At 36.7% G+C, this 14,746-nt stretch overlaps 2 protein-coding genes across 4 annotated transcripts in view; one reads left to right on the top strand and one right to left on the bottom strand.

Moving 5' to 3' along the window:
- Positions 1 to 2,000: 2,000 nt before the first annotated feature.
- Positions 2,001 to 7,199, bottom strand: LOC128881506 (protein O-mannosyl-transferase Tmtc3-like). The gene is made up of 13 exons (XM_054132618.1): positions 6,486 to 7,199; positions 5,939 to 6,075; positions 5,760 to 5,841; positions 5,438 to 5,537; positions 5,240 to 5,355; positions 4,975 to 5,147; positions 4,648 to 4,903; positions 4,411 to 4,559; positions 4,014 to 4,326; positions 3,635 to 3,925; positions 3,367 to 3,549; positions 3,005 to 3,289; positions 2,001 to 2,920 (listed from the first exon to the last, which is right to left on the bottom strand). Exons 1-13 carry the CDS (start codon positions 6,675 to 6,677, stop codon positions 2,198 to 2,200), a joined length of 3,000 nt encoding a protein of 999 aa, XP_053988593.1. The 5' UTR covers positions 6,678 to 7,199; the 3' UTR covers positions 2,001 to 2,197.
- A 1,898-nt stretch (positions 7,200 to 9,097) lies between these two features.
- LOC128880806 (neurotactin) overlaps positions 9,098 to 14,746 on the top strand; it is a 12,276-nt gene continuing 6,627 nt past the window's right edge. The window contains exons 1-3 of one of the 3 annotated variants that reach the window (XM_054131265.1): positions 9,098 to 9,155; positions 9,251 to 9,394; positions 13,103 to 13,324. In XM_054131265.1, coding sequence (XP_053987240.1) covers positions 13,112 to 13,324 — 213 coding nt within the window. In that variant the 5' untranslated portion in view covers positions 9,098 to 9,155; positions 9,251 to 9,394; positions 13,103 to 13,111. Of the gene's footprint in view, positions 9,395 to 12,195; positions 13,325 to 14,746 lie in introns of those variants that run through there. The other 2 variants (XM_054131264.1, XM_054131266.1) reach the window with 2 other exon arrangements.

Genomic DNA, 14,746 nt, shown 5'->3' with positions numbered 1-14,746 from the left:
AGTTTATAAATAGAGATCTAGGTGGAAAAACTCATACGAGATACGAACTGTACGTTTCACTTTTATAATGTTTACAGAATTATCATTCCGTCGAATGATTCGTAACAATTGCTCGTGTATTGCCTTCGATATTCTTTTCTTCGCCCAGATTGATATTGTTTAACTACTATTTCGCGTAAACATTATTTATACGATTTTACGAGTAATTTATGATTCGCTATTCTCAAAGTACCGGTTATTTCAATGATTACTTATTAACTTATATTTATTACTGCAGTTACTCTCCTATAAGGTAGTTGTAGCATTATATGAAATAGATAAACAATACGATAGTATCGCAATCAAAGAAAATATATGTAAGAGGATCACTTACTTAGTATGCGTCGATAAAACAGAGATCAGCAAATTTCATATATATACGTATATATCTGTACATCACGATGTACTATCACAGTCTGGTACTTTTCTTTTTTCTTTTTATATGTATATCGATCATTACATCAGCCGAAGAATAACATTCCAAGCACTCTAATTTTCGTCGTTGATTTTTATGTAACAATTCGACGAACGAGAACGTGTATTTTCATCGCGTGTAATCGTTCGCGCGACATATGCTCCGAAGAGTAATACAAGTCGAACAATAATCTGTTTGATAAATATGGTGCACAAAAAAAAACACATTATTATAAACATTAAACTTCTCGTGCCTTCTACTTTGATGAACTCTTAAGCTATATTTCAATATTGAAAACAGAATGCAATAAAAACGATAAGAAAGCCGTAAAAAACACCGATAAAACAAAGTTAATATCGTAAGCGACAGGAAATTACACTCGAATGGGAAAGAAGTCACTTTATCCACAAATTTTCAAATATTTTTTTTTTTTTTTTTATAGACCATATCTGTAAGAAAAAATAACTTGCGTAGATTTGGAAAGTTACCCCTCGGTTAATGTTAACGACGATCGGAGAACTCCTCGGTAAATTCTAACATTAGGATTCTTTCGAGTACATTGGTATCTCGTTCGTAGTCTCTTCACCTTCGGATGCCTTCTCACAAGTTCTAATGTATCACGCCGTGAACAATCAACCGTTCACATTGTTTGTGAATTCGTTCGATTCGGAAAACACAATTAGGATAAAGTTGGAACACCTTCCATTCAATTGTTTGAGATGTGATCTCGTGTGTCGAGCGCCACGTTGCTCCTCTTAACATTGGTTACGAAAGGGGCTTTCTGTGTCAGAAACCATTTACGCAAGGAACGAAAAAGCGTTTGTAACGATACATCGTTCTTTTTTCCTTTTATTTGTCTTCATTTCATTCGATCAGTCGACACGGCTAGAAACGTTCGTACAGTCATAACTCGTGGATACCGAAAAGCTAAGATTGGCAACAACGATCTCGTACCCTTCGAACTTTTTAATATGTAAAAAATCTGTTACATATTACTGAATGGAACTTATGAGAAGATTTTCGGTGCACTGTATAAACACAACACTTGTTTCGATTACACTTCGTTCGTTAATTTTTCGCGGGAATAAGAGAAAGGCTGCGTAATCGTTTAGGTAGTAGGAGTCGCTGAAAAGATGTGATAAAAAAAAAAAAAAACTATAAAAATGAAGACAGAACGCGAGATCGACACTCGATTCTTCGATGACTGAAGTTGTTCTGGTCCGTTTAAAATAAACAACTTGCATATTACGCGCTCGTTCGACCACTACTTAATGCAAATCGATCACAGAAAGTAAACGCGCGAAAACAGTTCGCACACATCGGCATTGCTCGTTTCTCCTTTTCTCTCTTACCGAGTTACGCTCGTATTTCTAACATTATCGCACTACTTCAATATCTGTTATTACCGTTTCTCACTATTATCGTGGTACACGCTATTAACAAGGTTTCCACTTACAGTAACAGAAACGTAAATTTAGTCTTAACTTTAAACGGTGCGTATTATAATTTACAAACGGGGACAGGTTTATTATTTCACCAGAGGAAATCGTAAAGAAAAAGAAAAAGAGAGTTACACATTTTTTAAATATATTTTACAAAACGTTCTATTCGTACAGCATATAAAACAATACTCTGTATTTATTTTATATTCACATATTAGCTCTATACGGCTGTACCACCAATCTCTTTCGTTATACGTAGAATATAACTTTATACAATATTCGGCGGGTTTTAACGTCAGTATTATGAGAGTGCTGTGTCTTTTGTTTGACGCGTGGTTCCAGCGTGATTTCCGCCAAATTTCTCGGAATGAATTGTTTTGGTTGCACGTTCTCGGTCGATTGTCAATTCCGTCGCGTCCGCGCCCATGCTCTTGGTAAAGTCTCTTTCAGAGGAGAGTTCCTGTATATCTTTCGAACTTGAACTTGGGTTCAAAGACTTTTCGTTATCGTCGTATATGTTGTTCACTTCCGCTCTCGCGTCATTCAATGGAAGTCTTCCATGTTTCGACGGACCCTTCAGATGTACTATATTATTATTCAGCGAGTCCGTATTGCTTTTCTTATTCCCTATGTGATTGTGATGATTGGAAAAAACTGAGTCCGTTTGTCCCAGAAATTGGGTATCACTGTTAACCATGTTTCCAGGACCACCTGTGGCAACGGTACTCCCAGCACCATTGCTGCTAGAAATGTCGCCCATGTTAAAATTCCTTTCCTTCGGGTTTACCTGCCAGAAAGAATCGTCAAAGATTTCTGTATCGCGTTGTTCCGGAGGTAATCGATTGATTCGAGCCTTTACGATGGCAAGATGTCTGTGCACATAATCCTGCTGAGGTGCCAATGCTGCTGCGCGTTCTAAACATTGAGCAGCGAGTCCTAACTTGCCACGTTCCACCATTACAACACACAGATTATGTAAACCTTGGATATTTGTTGGATCCAACTGCAATATTCTACGATAACACTATAACCATTTCAAAGTTCTCAATTAATATTTGTATGAGCTATCCAAGACACGAAATAATTTTATTAATTAATTTTTGCTTACATTTTCAGCGGCATCCAAATCTTTTATGTTATTAATATAGATATCTCCTAAAAGGATTAATCCTTTGACGTGGTCCGGGTGAAATCTAACTAACTGGTTCAAGAAAGGTGCTGCTTCGAGAGGACGTTGCTCGTCCGCCAGTAAGAGAGCCAAGTTGAATAACGCGGATCGAAAATCTTCTTTTAAAGCAACCGCGTTACGAAACCAACGTTCCGCGCTTCCGCTGTCATGGTCATCCATAGCCAGCATTCCAAGATTGAAGTGTACTCGTTCGTTATTAGAATCCTATTTCATTTCGAATTAATTACAATATATATGTATACAAGTATTAATTCCGAATAATAACTAGGAAAACAATGTACTTTTCTCAAAAGTTTTAGAAGCCTTTCTCTGGCTACTTTTCGTAATTCCGCGCGTCCTAATTCCTGAAGCAATATGGCTGAATTTAACAATGCTTGTTCGTGTTCCGGATCGAATTCTAACGCTTTATCCAAATATGCCAGAGCTTGCGATGCCTTTCCCTGTTCCAAGAATACAACTCCCAGCTTAAAAAGTAGAAGAATAATTATTAGAAGATTTATATAAAAACAAATGTCAGCGTTGCAACTAAAATTTGTTACCAATACTTACATTGTAGTAGATATCAGGATTGTTACTATCGTAAAAAAGGGCTCGCTCGTAAACTTCCTGAGCTTCTTTCGTACGATTAAGTTTAACTAAGACATCACCGCGATTAATATATGCTTGCGTGTAGTCAGCACGCATACTAATGGCCTGTCTATAAAGTAAATCGGCTTCTTCTAACCTAGTTGCGTTCTTTGCTATTAAATTCGCTAAATTTACAAAAACATTCAAGTGATTCGGTGCTATTCGCGCCTGATAAGATTCTCCGGGTTTTGCTTTAGGTAGCAAAGATTTTGCCTAAACAAACAAGGTATACACTCTTAATTTCAGTTATCTTTTATGATTTGCTAATTCGATGCATTCGCAATTTAACTATGTTACTTACTTTTAGGTATGCATCTTCGGCTTCCTTAAACATTTTGAGATGATTGTATGTTCTGCCTACGTTGATGTGTGCACCGATATCGTCGCCTTGAACTTGCACGGCCATGTTAAAGAAGTTCAGTGCTTCTTTAAATCGACCTTGACTCTCCAAGGCATGGCCTACGTTATTAAATAATTTGGCGTTGCGATCGTTTACTTTTAATCCTGACATAAATATAGAGTATTCATCCAACCAATCATAATTTCTCATAAAAGTTTTTGTGGAGTGAGCAGCCAGAAGTGTTATTAGTAAAAATAGCGATAATTTCTTGAACCTGTAAGTTAATAAAAAAGGTGGAATTGTAAAGTAACGAATGTATCTATAAGAATCCAGATATTTAAGAACATAGAAAGTTTACTTTTTGTTGCATAAAATGCTCCATCCGTATCCAACGAGCATACAGAATCCCATCGATGGAGCATACAATACTCTTTCAGCAATAACGAATCCAACCGGGAAGAAGAGGTTCGAGGCAGGTAAGAATGGTAGTATCATCATAGCCAAACTCTAAACATAAATATTTAAATACAACGATACCACTTATGAAAAGAAATTTTGAAAAAGAACAGGTTATCGACATATATTTAATGCTAACCATTATGAGGATGACGGAAGTTTGTCTATTAGGTGTTAAAATTGCTGTTGCCAACAATCCTAGCACCATCGTATGAGTTGCTACAGTGGCGAAATTGCGAGGGTCTGTAAAACTGTATAGCAATGGTATAGTTCCCATAGTCCAATCACAGCACAAATCGCTTGGAAGAAACAGCAGTCTTAAATTAACTGCTGCGAGGTAATTATACGTAAGCTGCCTTACGGGCGTTGGTGCTACCGATGCAGGATTGTCAAATCTGAAATACGTTTATAGTATTATATTTTACCGTATTTTAACGTACGTTGCCGTAGAATCTTTAGTGAGTACCTGGTGAATACAGGTAACTTTGAGCCCATTACATGTAACCGGAGAATAAGTAAACTAAATGTGACGAGCGTAAGGGCAGTTAGTCGTTTTGTACCTTCGCTGGACCAGGCAAGAGATATTTTCTTTCCACCAAAAGCTCCCTTTAACGTCAGAAAAATATCCATCGCTCTTACCTAACCGAGCAGCATAGCATGCGAGTTCAAACACATATTCAATATCAAATAATTAACGTGTTATTCGTGAGTGGATTTACGAAGATATTTACCTTTTGCACAACAAAAATCTCATACAATACGCAAACTGCGGTAGCCGTTATTCCTTGTTCTTTGCATAACATGGCAGTAAAAACAAAAAACATAGATAATATCAACGATCTCCATTCTGTAAAAATTATAATAAATTTAGCATCTGTTTGTAACGAGTGCCAAAGTAAGGATGTGTCAGAGAATTTTCGGTATCTCACCTGTAGACCTTCTACTTCTGCAACATTTAGTATATGTGATTAAAGCTGCTAGATAAAATAAAGAGGACAATGTTTCCGCTCTTCCGACTACTCCTGTAACCTTAACACATGATTATCCACTGATAACGTATCTAAATACGAACTAGGAACTACGATGCGATCGATCGCTCGACGTCGACCCTTTGAACCTGGGTACAGTATCGAGACATTGTCGGCGAAGGGAAGAACAAAGACTAGAAATAATTATGAAATAGTATTCTTGTATAATTTCAAGGTAACGTCGATCGATTCGATCGATGAGAATACCAATCTTACGACTTACTGCTTCTGTATGTATAGGATGAACAGCGAACAGAAGGGACGATACAAAAGTTGCAGAGTCGGATAGAAACATTAAGCAAGTTCTGCAATAGCGAATAAAATACATTTCGTTAATTGTCGTTATACAAAATGTAACTAAGGAGAGCACTTCTGATGTTTCCAGTTTCATTATAGACGCACCTGAAATATAATAGGCATACTCCAACGTGTAGGACAACGTTAAGCAGGTGATATCCCATGGGATCCAATTGATGAATCAAGTAATTCCATCGAAATGTGAGAACACACAATGGCCTGTACGATTTGTGCGATTGCTCCTGTACAGAAAGATACAGTGTTTGTATTGCTTTGTATACTTGTATTTTTTATAAAAAAAAAAAAAAGAATAATAATAATTTGCATCGTTATTTAATATAATAATAAAAGAAAGCTTTCCTCGAATAAGAGAATCCTCTTCATAAATAAATTCGATTAAAGACCATAATGAAATCAAAGAAAATGCAGCTACTCGATGCGATTTACGAATAAATTATGGATTTATGCATAAGAAATTGAAAGAAATCCGCGTGGAAGGAGATCAAGTTAAGTTTGATAAGATTTAATCGAATCGAACCTAAATCGTTTCGGTAGGAAAAGGAGGAGAAGAGTTGAACGGATCAATACACAAGAAGGTAGACAAGAGTGAAAAGGAAGGGGAAATCGGAAGCGCCTCTATCGTATCACCCACCTTGTGCATAGGAGTACCCCAGAAATCATTGTAAAAAACATTTTTCAAGGGTGTATGAGGCCTCAAGTCCCGATTATCCTTAATCGCTGAAATATCATCGAAAACGAAGCCACAATTAAGGCTGTTCAGATAGACGGCGAAAGCGCTTATGGCGACGATCGCCGCGAGTGCTCCCCGCGCAGGCACTCCCATCACAAATAAGACATTGATCGGCCGTCTTTTTTTCGCGATTCTTCGATTTCAAAACCCCGTCGAACAGTTTTCGAGTTCTTCCTCACCGTTCCTGTCACTCCCACGTTCTTCTTCTCGCGCTATCTACTTTCTATGGTACGTGTCTAGCTATTCGTCTGACGAGCCGAGAGTTTAACCCCGCGACATCCACAACGGACGCAGGTATCCCATCCCTAAGCACGTAGACATAGATTCGTTACTTTTCGTGCACATCGTGACACCTACGTGTCCAACGCTTCCAGATACGAGAGCGCTTTCCCACAGACCGTTCCCCAAAACTCGATTAAAGGCATATTAGCGGAAAGCGAGTTTTCGATTGCGAAAAACCTTTCCACTCCGAGCGAACGCCCGGCGAACGAACTAAACGATCACCTATTACCCGCGTTAGAATCGAACTGTCAAACGGTAGATGTGTATATACGATCGACAGCAGTGCACGCTACGTATCGTGATTCGAGGCACAACGCAAATACGACACTACGACGGCGACGACGCGGATTTGCTTTAGGCCGAATTCGCATGCGCAATGTTACGATGAGCGCGAACTACGTGCGGCCGACATATGCGTACCCCCGCTGTACCGGTTTCGTCATACTTTGAAACTTTGTTTTATTTCGTTGAATTTCACGTTCCACGCAACATTTACCACCTCTGTTCGTAACGAGGATTCTATTCGAGGAAGTTACAATTTTATTTTTTCATCTATCATCGAATAGAACAAAGAGGACGTGGTGCTATCAATCGAAATTTAACATCTGCCGGTATTTCTTCATTCTTGATGGCAGGGCCGTCGTGACCTTTTGCGGGGCCTGAATTCATATTCAAATCCTACACTTCAATTTTACAACGAGGAATTATTTATTTACAAATGCTATAAATTTTGTATAAGATCAATATTAAATAATAATACTTTGATAATTTTTGTTACTCCTTTCAATTTAATCATCGCTATTAAAAAAATGTCTTGCATCTCAGCAAAAAATTGCTTCCATACAAATTTTAAAACCTAAATACATTTTAATGAATCTTTAAACCTTTGACAATTATGTTTCATAGTATTATTACGTTTTGCTTCACTATTTACCTCATGGTATCTGAAATTAGTCACGTTGATCTATTTATCTTTTCTTTAATTTACGTTGTAATTCTTGTATTATATGACTTTACCAAAAGAATGTCTGCAATATCTAATGTTGAGATTGTAATAATTCTGAAATAAACAGAAAGATGATTTAAATATACAACAGAACTTTGTTACATTTGATTATAGAGGTTATAAATGTTTCTTAAATTTTGACAAAGAAGCAACTAAAAGCAAAAACTACGTGAACGGTTACACGTGGCTACAGTCTACATACTTCCTAAAAACAAATGGTGCAAAGTTTTGTCTGGGCGAATTTAGGTGATTTTTATAATTGGATAAAACACTTATAACTTCTACAATCAAATGTAACAAAGTTCTGTTGTACATTTAAATCATCTTTCTGTTTATTTCATAATTATTACAACCTCAACATTAGATATTGCAGACATTCTTTTGGTAAAGTCATATAATACAAGAATTACAATGTAAATTAAAGAAAAGATAAATAGATCAACGTGACTAATTTCAGATGTCATGAGGTAAATAGTGAAGCAAAACGTAATAATACTATGAAACATAATTGTCAAAGGTTTAAAGATTCATTAAAATATATTTAGGGTTTAAAATTTGTATGTTTATTTTTTGCCTCAATGTCCAACACTTATGCAGGGTGTCCCAAAAATGTTGTAACACCTTGAAAGGGGTGGTTCAGGAGGTGATTTGAAACAACTTTTTCCTTAGCGAAAATATTGTCCGAGGTTTCGTTAAGGAGATATTAAGCGAAAACCCCGACCAATCAGAGTGCGAGTATGCTGATTGAGCGTAGGCTACGCGATAGGCGGCCGCGCTCATACGCTACCGCGGCCGCTCCAACGGTATACGCGCGCTCTGATTGGTCACTGTTTTCCGTTAATATCTCCTCAACGAAGCCTCGGACAATATTTTCGTTAAGGAAAAAGTTGTTTCAAGTCACCTCCCGAACCACCCCTTTCAAGATGTTATAATATTTTTGGGACACCTTATACATTGTCGTCCCACTGTGGGCCGGGGAACGCGCTGAACCTGCCTTGCGCCGGCCCTGCTTGATGGTTTCAGGTATTTCAATTCTGTATATATGTTTCCTGGTCTTTGCTTCAACTAGATTAAAAAACAAACGAATCCGATTAATATTCGCTACTTAAAAGTGTGAAAAGATGCGTTTTACTCAAATTTGAGTTTCGTTGTATGGGTAACGTTCAAAACGAAGCGACTGCGCATGATCAGGGCCAGCCAATAGCAGCTTAGCATCGTGTTGTAAACTGTAGTGGAGGAAGACTCGTAGCGGAATCGTAGAACGACAGTCGAGGCAAGTCGAGGTAGGTACGCGGTGCGTTTGGCGTCATCCTTGTCGACATTCACCACTGTTTAAAACCGTTCTCTTCTAAAGCCTAAAATTGTAATTGTGTATCAGTTTTCGATCGATGAAGTGTTCGTTACCGGCAACGTGAACGCGCTCGCCTCGACGCCGCCTAGCCTTTCGAGGGGTTTTCACAACGCGACAGAAGAAATTCCTCCGGAAAATTCGGTGGCGTCCTTCTTCGATACTTCGAAAAGTGTGAGTGTTTACAAATTATTAATTATCCGTTATTCGTTATTATACGATTCGTACAACAAAGAAACAAATTGAACCGAATCGTCGGCGTCGGTGAGCCGATTGCTTCCCACAGAGGCTAAACTGAGCTAAACAGACAATTAAACATTTTTAAGCGTGTGTTTCAGTAGCAGTTGCTAAACGATATTTTATAACACGAGGTAGCAATGAAAAAAATCTGTGAATTCGCCAAATATAAGTAATATCTTTCTCGAATTCGATACGTATCGTCGCAAACAAAGGAAAGGGTAACTTTTCAAAGAATTCTATAACAAAGACGCTTTCCAACAATTAAGTATTTCAGCAAACCATGAGGTATTTCGGGCGAAGAAATTTGAAATAGTAACTAGTTAAGGAGATATCGAAAAGAACGTATTAAATCGTGTACGAACTGCGCCTCGCAAAAGAGAAAGTTGAACGCATTTGTTTCGGAACTGCACCGTAGTACCGATGCGTGAGATATAAATATAATATAAAGGGACCGAGAGCTAAGGGTGGGAGAGGGATAAACAAAAACGACTTTCTTTGCACCTTTAGCGGTAAAATTTGTTCGTTCGAATTTTCACATCGAAGCTTTCTGTCGCGATCTGCTCTATTCGAATACGATTTATTTGAATATTTTTTAATAAGAAGAACCATTATTATAGGCGAGCGAGGAAAATATAGTTCGAAAAAGAAACTAGAATCGTTAATTACTTAAAGAACCATCTATAGAACGAAACTGTTTAAGTCTATACGGCTTAAATGAAACCGAATGCACTCTACTTTAATGTTAATTTAATTACGGGGTTTAATTGCTCGCAATAATCGTCCATTCATCGATTTGAAGATATCTCGACTTACACTTTTAATTTCATAAAATTGTATCCTACATTTCTCTGTAAATTAATTTCTTTTTTTTTTTTTCCTTTTCATTTCTATACTTGCAGGCGATTTTTAATCGACGTCTACTTGTATTTACGGATCTATTTATTATGTAACTATTATTTTATTTATCGTATTGTACCAATATATGCGTTTATTTTTATTGTATCCAAAATTATTGTGCATAGACAACGCTTAACGATACGGCCGTAGTTTTTTTCACTATCGGAAACGGAAAAATATAAGCCAGGTAGCTATGTACGACTAGACTCCTGGAGGCAATAGGCTCAGAGAGCAATGCCATCCGATCGATCGGTTTACGTCTGGGCGTCCCGACGCCAGCTGCAACGCTTATAAGTACAGGGCGATCCACATTGCGGTTTCCGCGCGCGTTTTCCCTGCGGTTCGGGTTTGTTCGAGCTATCGAGTTGGGCACAGCCCCGATGTTGTACTCGAGGTTTATTCGAAACCTAGGGTTTCGCTCACAGATATCCGTACCATTTAGAATCGTTTGTACCCACCGGAAACGTGTTTCTTTTCGTTTGTACGTCAATAGTTTTAATTTTATATAGCAATTGTTGATCCGCGTAAGAGTGAAGTTCGTTAATTTTCAACTATTGAGGTACAAACGAAAAGAAAGACGTTTCCGGCGGGTACAAACGATTCTAAAGAATCGGGAAAAAACAGATTTTAAATATCTTAAAAATTAACGAACTTCACTCTTACGCGGATCAACAATTGCTTGTAAAATTTAAACTATCGAGGTACAAACGAAACGAAAAGCGGTACAAACGGGTACATACGATTCTAAAGAATCGGGAAAAACCGTTTTCAAAAATCTCGATGTCGGGTGCTGACCATTTTTTGAATTTTTTTTAATTATTAATTACGTACTAATTTATTTTAATTATTATCGAGGTACAAACGAAACTATTGGAGGTACAATTAAGTACAAACGAAATGCTATCGTTTTCTATAAAAAAAAAATTAATTTTTGAAAAGTCAGGTGCCAAGTTCACATAGCTTCTCGGAAGTCTCTAAGATATAGTCCAAATAGATAGATGTAGTCCAAACAACATTTACTAGTTAATATAATTTGTGAAATTAACAAAAAAAGTGCGAAAAGTGGGTAAAAGTATAGAAGCAATTAGTATTTGTACGATTCTTACGATTAGACTGCGGATTTTTATGCAAAATAAAATCTTCGCGAACGTGCTTACAAAAATTGTACCTAGATAAGAATTTATTTTATTCTGCAAATAGTATAACATGGCCGTTACTTTTAATCTTTCTTATATTCTTGCATATTGTTTGCATTTTGTAATTTCTTGCACGTTCAAATTTCCTATAAATGCATAAAGATCCGTAGTCTATTTATGACGAACCATTTAGAGTGGAGTTTGTAACGTAAACACATTAGTTTATTGCTACGCGCGAATTAGAAAACATCAAATTTCCAGGAAAGTACTTTTAAACAGTTGTGCGAATACTTATTGCTACAATATGTCTATCGAGTAATTGTTTTTTTCCTTGTTAATTTCGCTACTTACATAAATAGCTATTTTTTGTTTGTACTCTATCTATTCTAGAGATTTCCGAGAATATGTAGAATGTCATTGTTTATAAAAAATAAGTTAATAAATTACAATTTTACACAGTTTTTTTGGAAATTGATCGGTGTACGAATACTTTCTACACCCACTGTATGATATAACTTAAGATAATAAGCGACCCTAAACGTAAATGCAACTATGAAATCGAAGACATCAATCATGTGATTTGGTAATGCAGGCTCTACTACAGTTCAAGGACCAAGCTAATTAAGAAGCTCCAAAATATGAAATTGTGTCTCCCACTTGAGGGGGTATTATTGTCTAGAAACTTCAAAAATTCGAATTTTTTTTCTTTTACATTTTCTTATCAATTGGTGTTTTGAGAAAGTGCCTCTAAAATATTAATTTGAAATTCGTAGAGCTCCCATAGTTACAGAGGCTTAAAGGCTGTTCACCAGTATTAGTGCTAAATGTATAGCAAACTTTAAACGCGTTTTTCTCGAAACGACATTTTTCAAGTCGGGGGCTCGTTTTTCTCGAAAACTATTGGACCGGCTGACTTTTAGTTTTACACACATTTCGAGGGCACCATCGCCTATGGTCTGAACTAGAATTATACCGATAGCTTGAATATTTTAGCCCTGCTCTCATATTTTAGTTGACAATTTTCCGGGATAATTAAACCTTAATTTTCAAACAGCTGCGATTCCGATAAAAAATTTAGTACTTACTCAATTCTAGTTCAGACGGTAACTACATTCATATAGATTGAAAAAAAAAATTTGTTTTTCTGTCTCAGACAACTAGAACCCGCCACAGCCTGTGCGCCCGATTGAACGAGCGTCTCGCGCCACAACCTGCATAACAGCGCATAACTTGTATAGATTTCAATGAAGTAATTCATAAAAATTTGTGTTGTTAGTTGAAACGTGTTTTATTATGCATAAAAACGCCTGGTACTGTAGGTTTGATAGTTTTCGCAAAATTAATTCCTAAAAATTACTGAAAAAACAAACTTCTAGACGATAATATCCCCTTAATGTTGAATCGCTTCTTGCGAGCCCTAATATTGCAGCTTGTCTATGTATTTTTGGTTTCTTAAAAGAATGTAAACTGCGGATATAATATACACGTAAACTGTACTATACATACCACTGTATGTATGAACCTCATCTGAGGTTCTCAAATAATTAAGTAAAAAAAAAAGAAAAAAAAAACATGTGATATAATTTAAACCGAATTGATCGATTTTTAGCGATAAATCATGAGCCAGGGGGATCAAGAGAAGAGCATGGATAAGAAGGAAATCGCCGAGGAGGAAAGGGAGAAGATGCTGAACACCGAAAATACCAAGCACGCGGTGGCATCGCCCGCGCCAGACTCGGAATCCGAAGAACAAAAGCCTAAAAAGAAAATCCCGATCGGTGGTATCAAGATGCCTGGCTTTTGTCGTACGAAGAGCAAGGAACCTTGCAAAGTAATTGTTTTAACGATCGCCTATTCTTGGTCGTTGATCAACGGTCTTTAACAGTTTAGTTTAGAAGCGACTTCGATTAATCGATACAACTTCTTCGATAACACTGTCCGACAAATTTAAACTTTTTTTAAATTCCGCGATATCCACTAGGTGATTCTTATAGGGTTCCTCGTCCTAAATACGAATCTGCTAAAGACTACTAGCGCAATATTTACGAGCGTCATTTTCTGCTTGTCGTTTTAGTCTATATTGAAATACAGCCGATTGCGCGTGCTCGGTATCTGACATTAGAATCGCTATTACGAGTATCAAACTCAAAAGCATGTGTAATCGGTATGCGAACATCTAGAAACAAAGCAATACTTTCAAGATATCAATTGTTATTCGATCGAATTTGCAGTAATTGCATTCTTTAAAACGGAATAATAATTAATTTAAAAAGAATCAATATAGGGTAACGCTTCCATATTTTTTTTAATTCCGCGATATCCACTAGGTGATTCTTATAGGGTTCCTCGTCCTAAATACGAATCTGAAAGTGAAATTGCTCCATCACACTTAGTTTTCGAGAAATTCGCGATTTTGTAAATACGGTCGATTTTTAGAGAAAACGTAATACTACTTGAAAACTACGAACGCTAGAAAGTTCTATTTAGTCTTAAAAGATAGAGGAGCGTTTCCTGAATATGAAGACGTATTCCTTTAGAATTATCTGCTTTTTTGAATGCCTGTAAATTAACACCGAAGTTTAAAAAGTTGGCGACGCGAGTACTTTTCACGAAATACTTTTGTATTTTTATGAAAAGTTATTCGTCTAGGTCGAATTTACTACCAATTATAGGATTCTGCAAACATTTCTGAAGAGAAAACCACCCGCGACAAATGTTGGAACGTTTTCTAGTTCGTACAGATCCAGAAAATATTAATTTAGAATGCACGAATTCTGTTTGCCGGCGCGCAGGCTTCGCTCGCTTTACATCGGTGAATCAGGGCCGTCGTCATGCGTTCTGCACAATCGTCGCCACGCGCTTGAATAATAACCATCAAATTCTCGTAACTTTGTTAAAATTCACCCCACATTGACGAATAGAAAACCATTGTAAAGCTTAATGTTTTTACTTTTCGATACTTTCATCTTTCGTTATTTAAGTTAGTGCTTGGGAGGTAAACTCTGCTCTAAAGAGATATTTTTTATAGGTAGCAATTTTCATTAAAAATTAACAACAAAATATACAATTATAGATTGAATTAATTGTGAAATAATTCAATTTAGATTTAAATAAAGTTTGCTCAATACCAAATTAGTAAAAGTCAAATAATTGAAGATACAAAAACGGGAAATTAATGATTAAAATTTAAACAGTGGACAATTGTCTCCGTTTTGTTGAGTTGCAGTATAAATGAAATATTAAAAATGTAATA

This window comes from Hylaeus volcanicus, chromosome 8 (genome assembly GCF_026283585.1).
Source record: "Hylaeus volcanicus isolate JK05 chromosome 8, UHH_iyHylVolc1.0_haploid, whole genome shotgun sequence".
In the NCBI taxonomy this organism is placed as follows: Eukaryota; Metazoa; Arthropoda; class Insecta; order Hymenoptera; family Colletidae; genus Hylaeus; species Hylaeus volcanicus.
The sequence above is the reverse complement of the archived record's forward strand: the minus strand, read 5'-3'. Positions and strand labels throughout refer to the sequence as shown.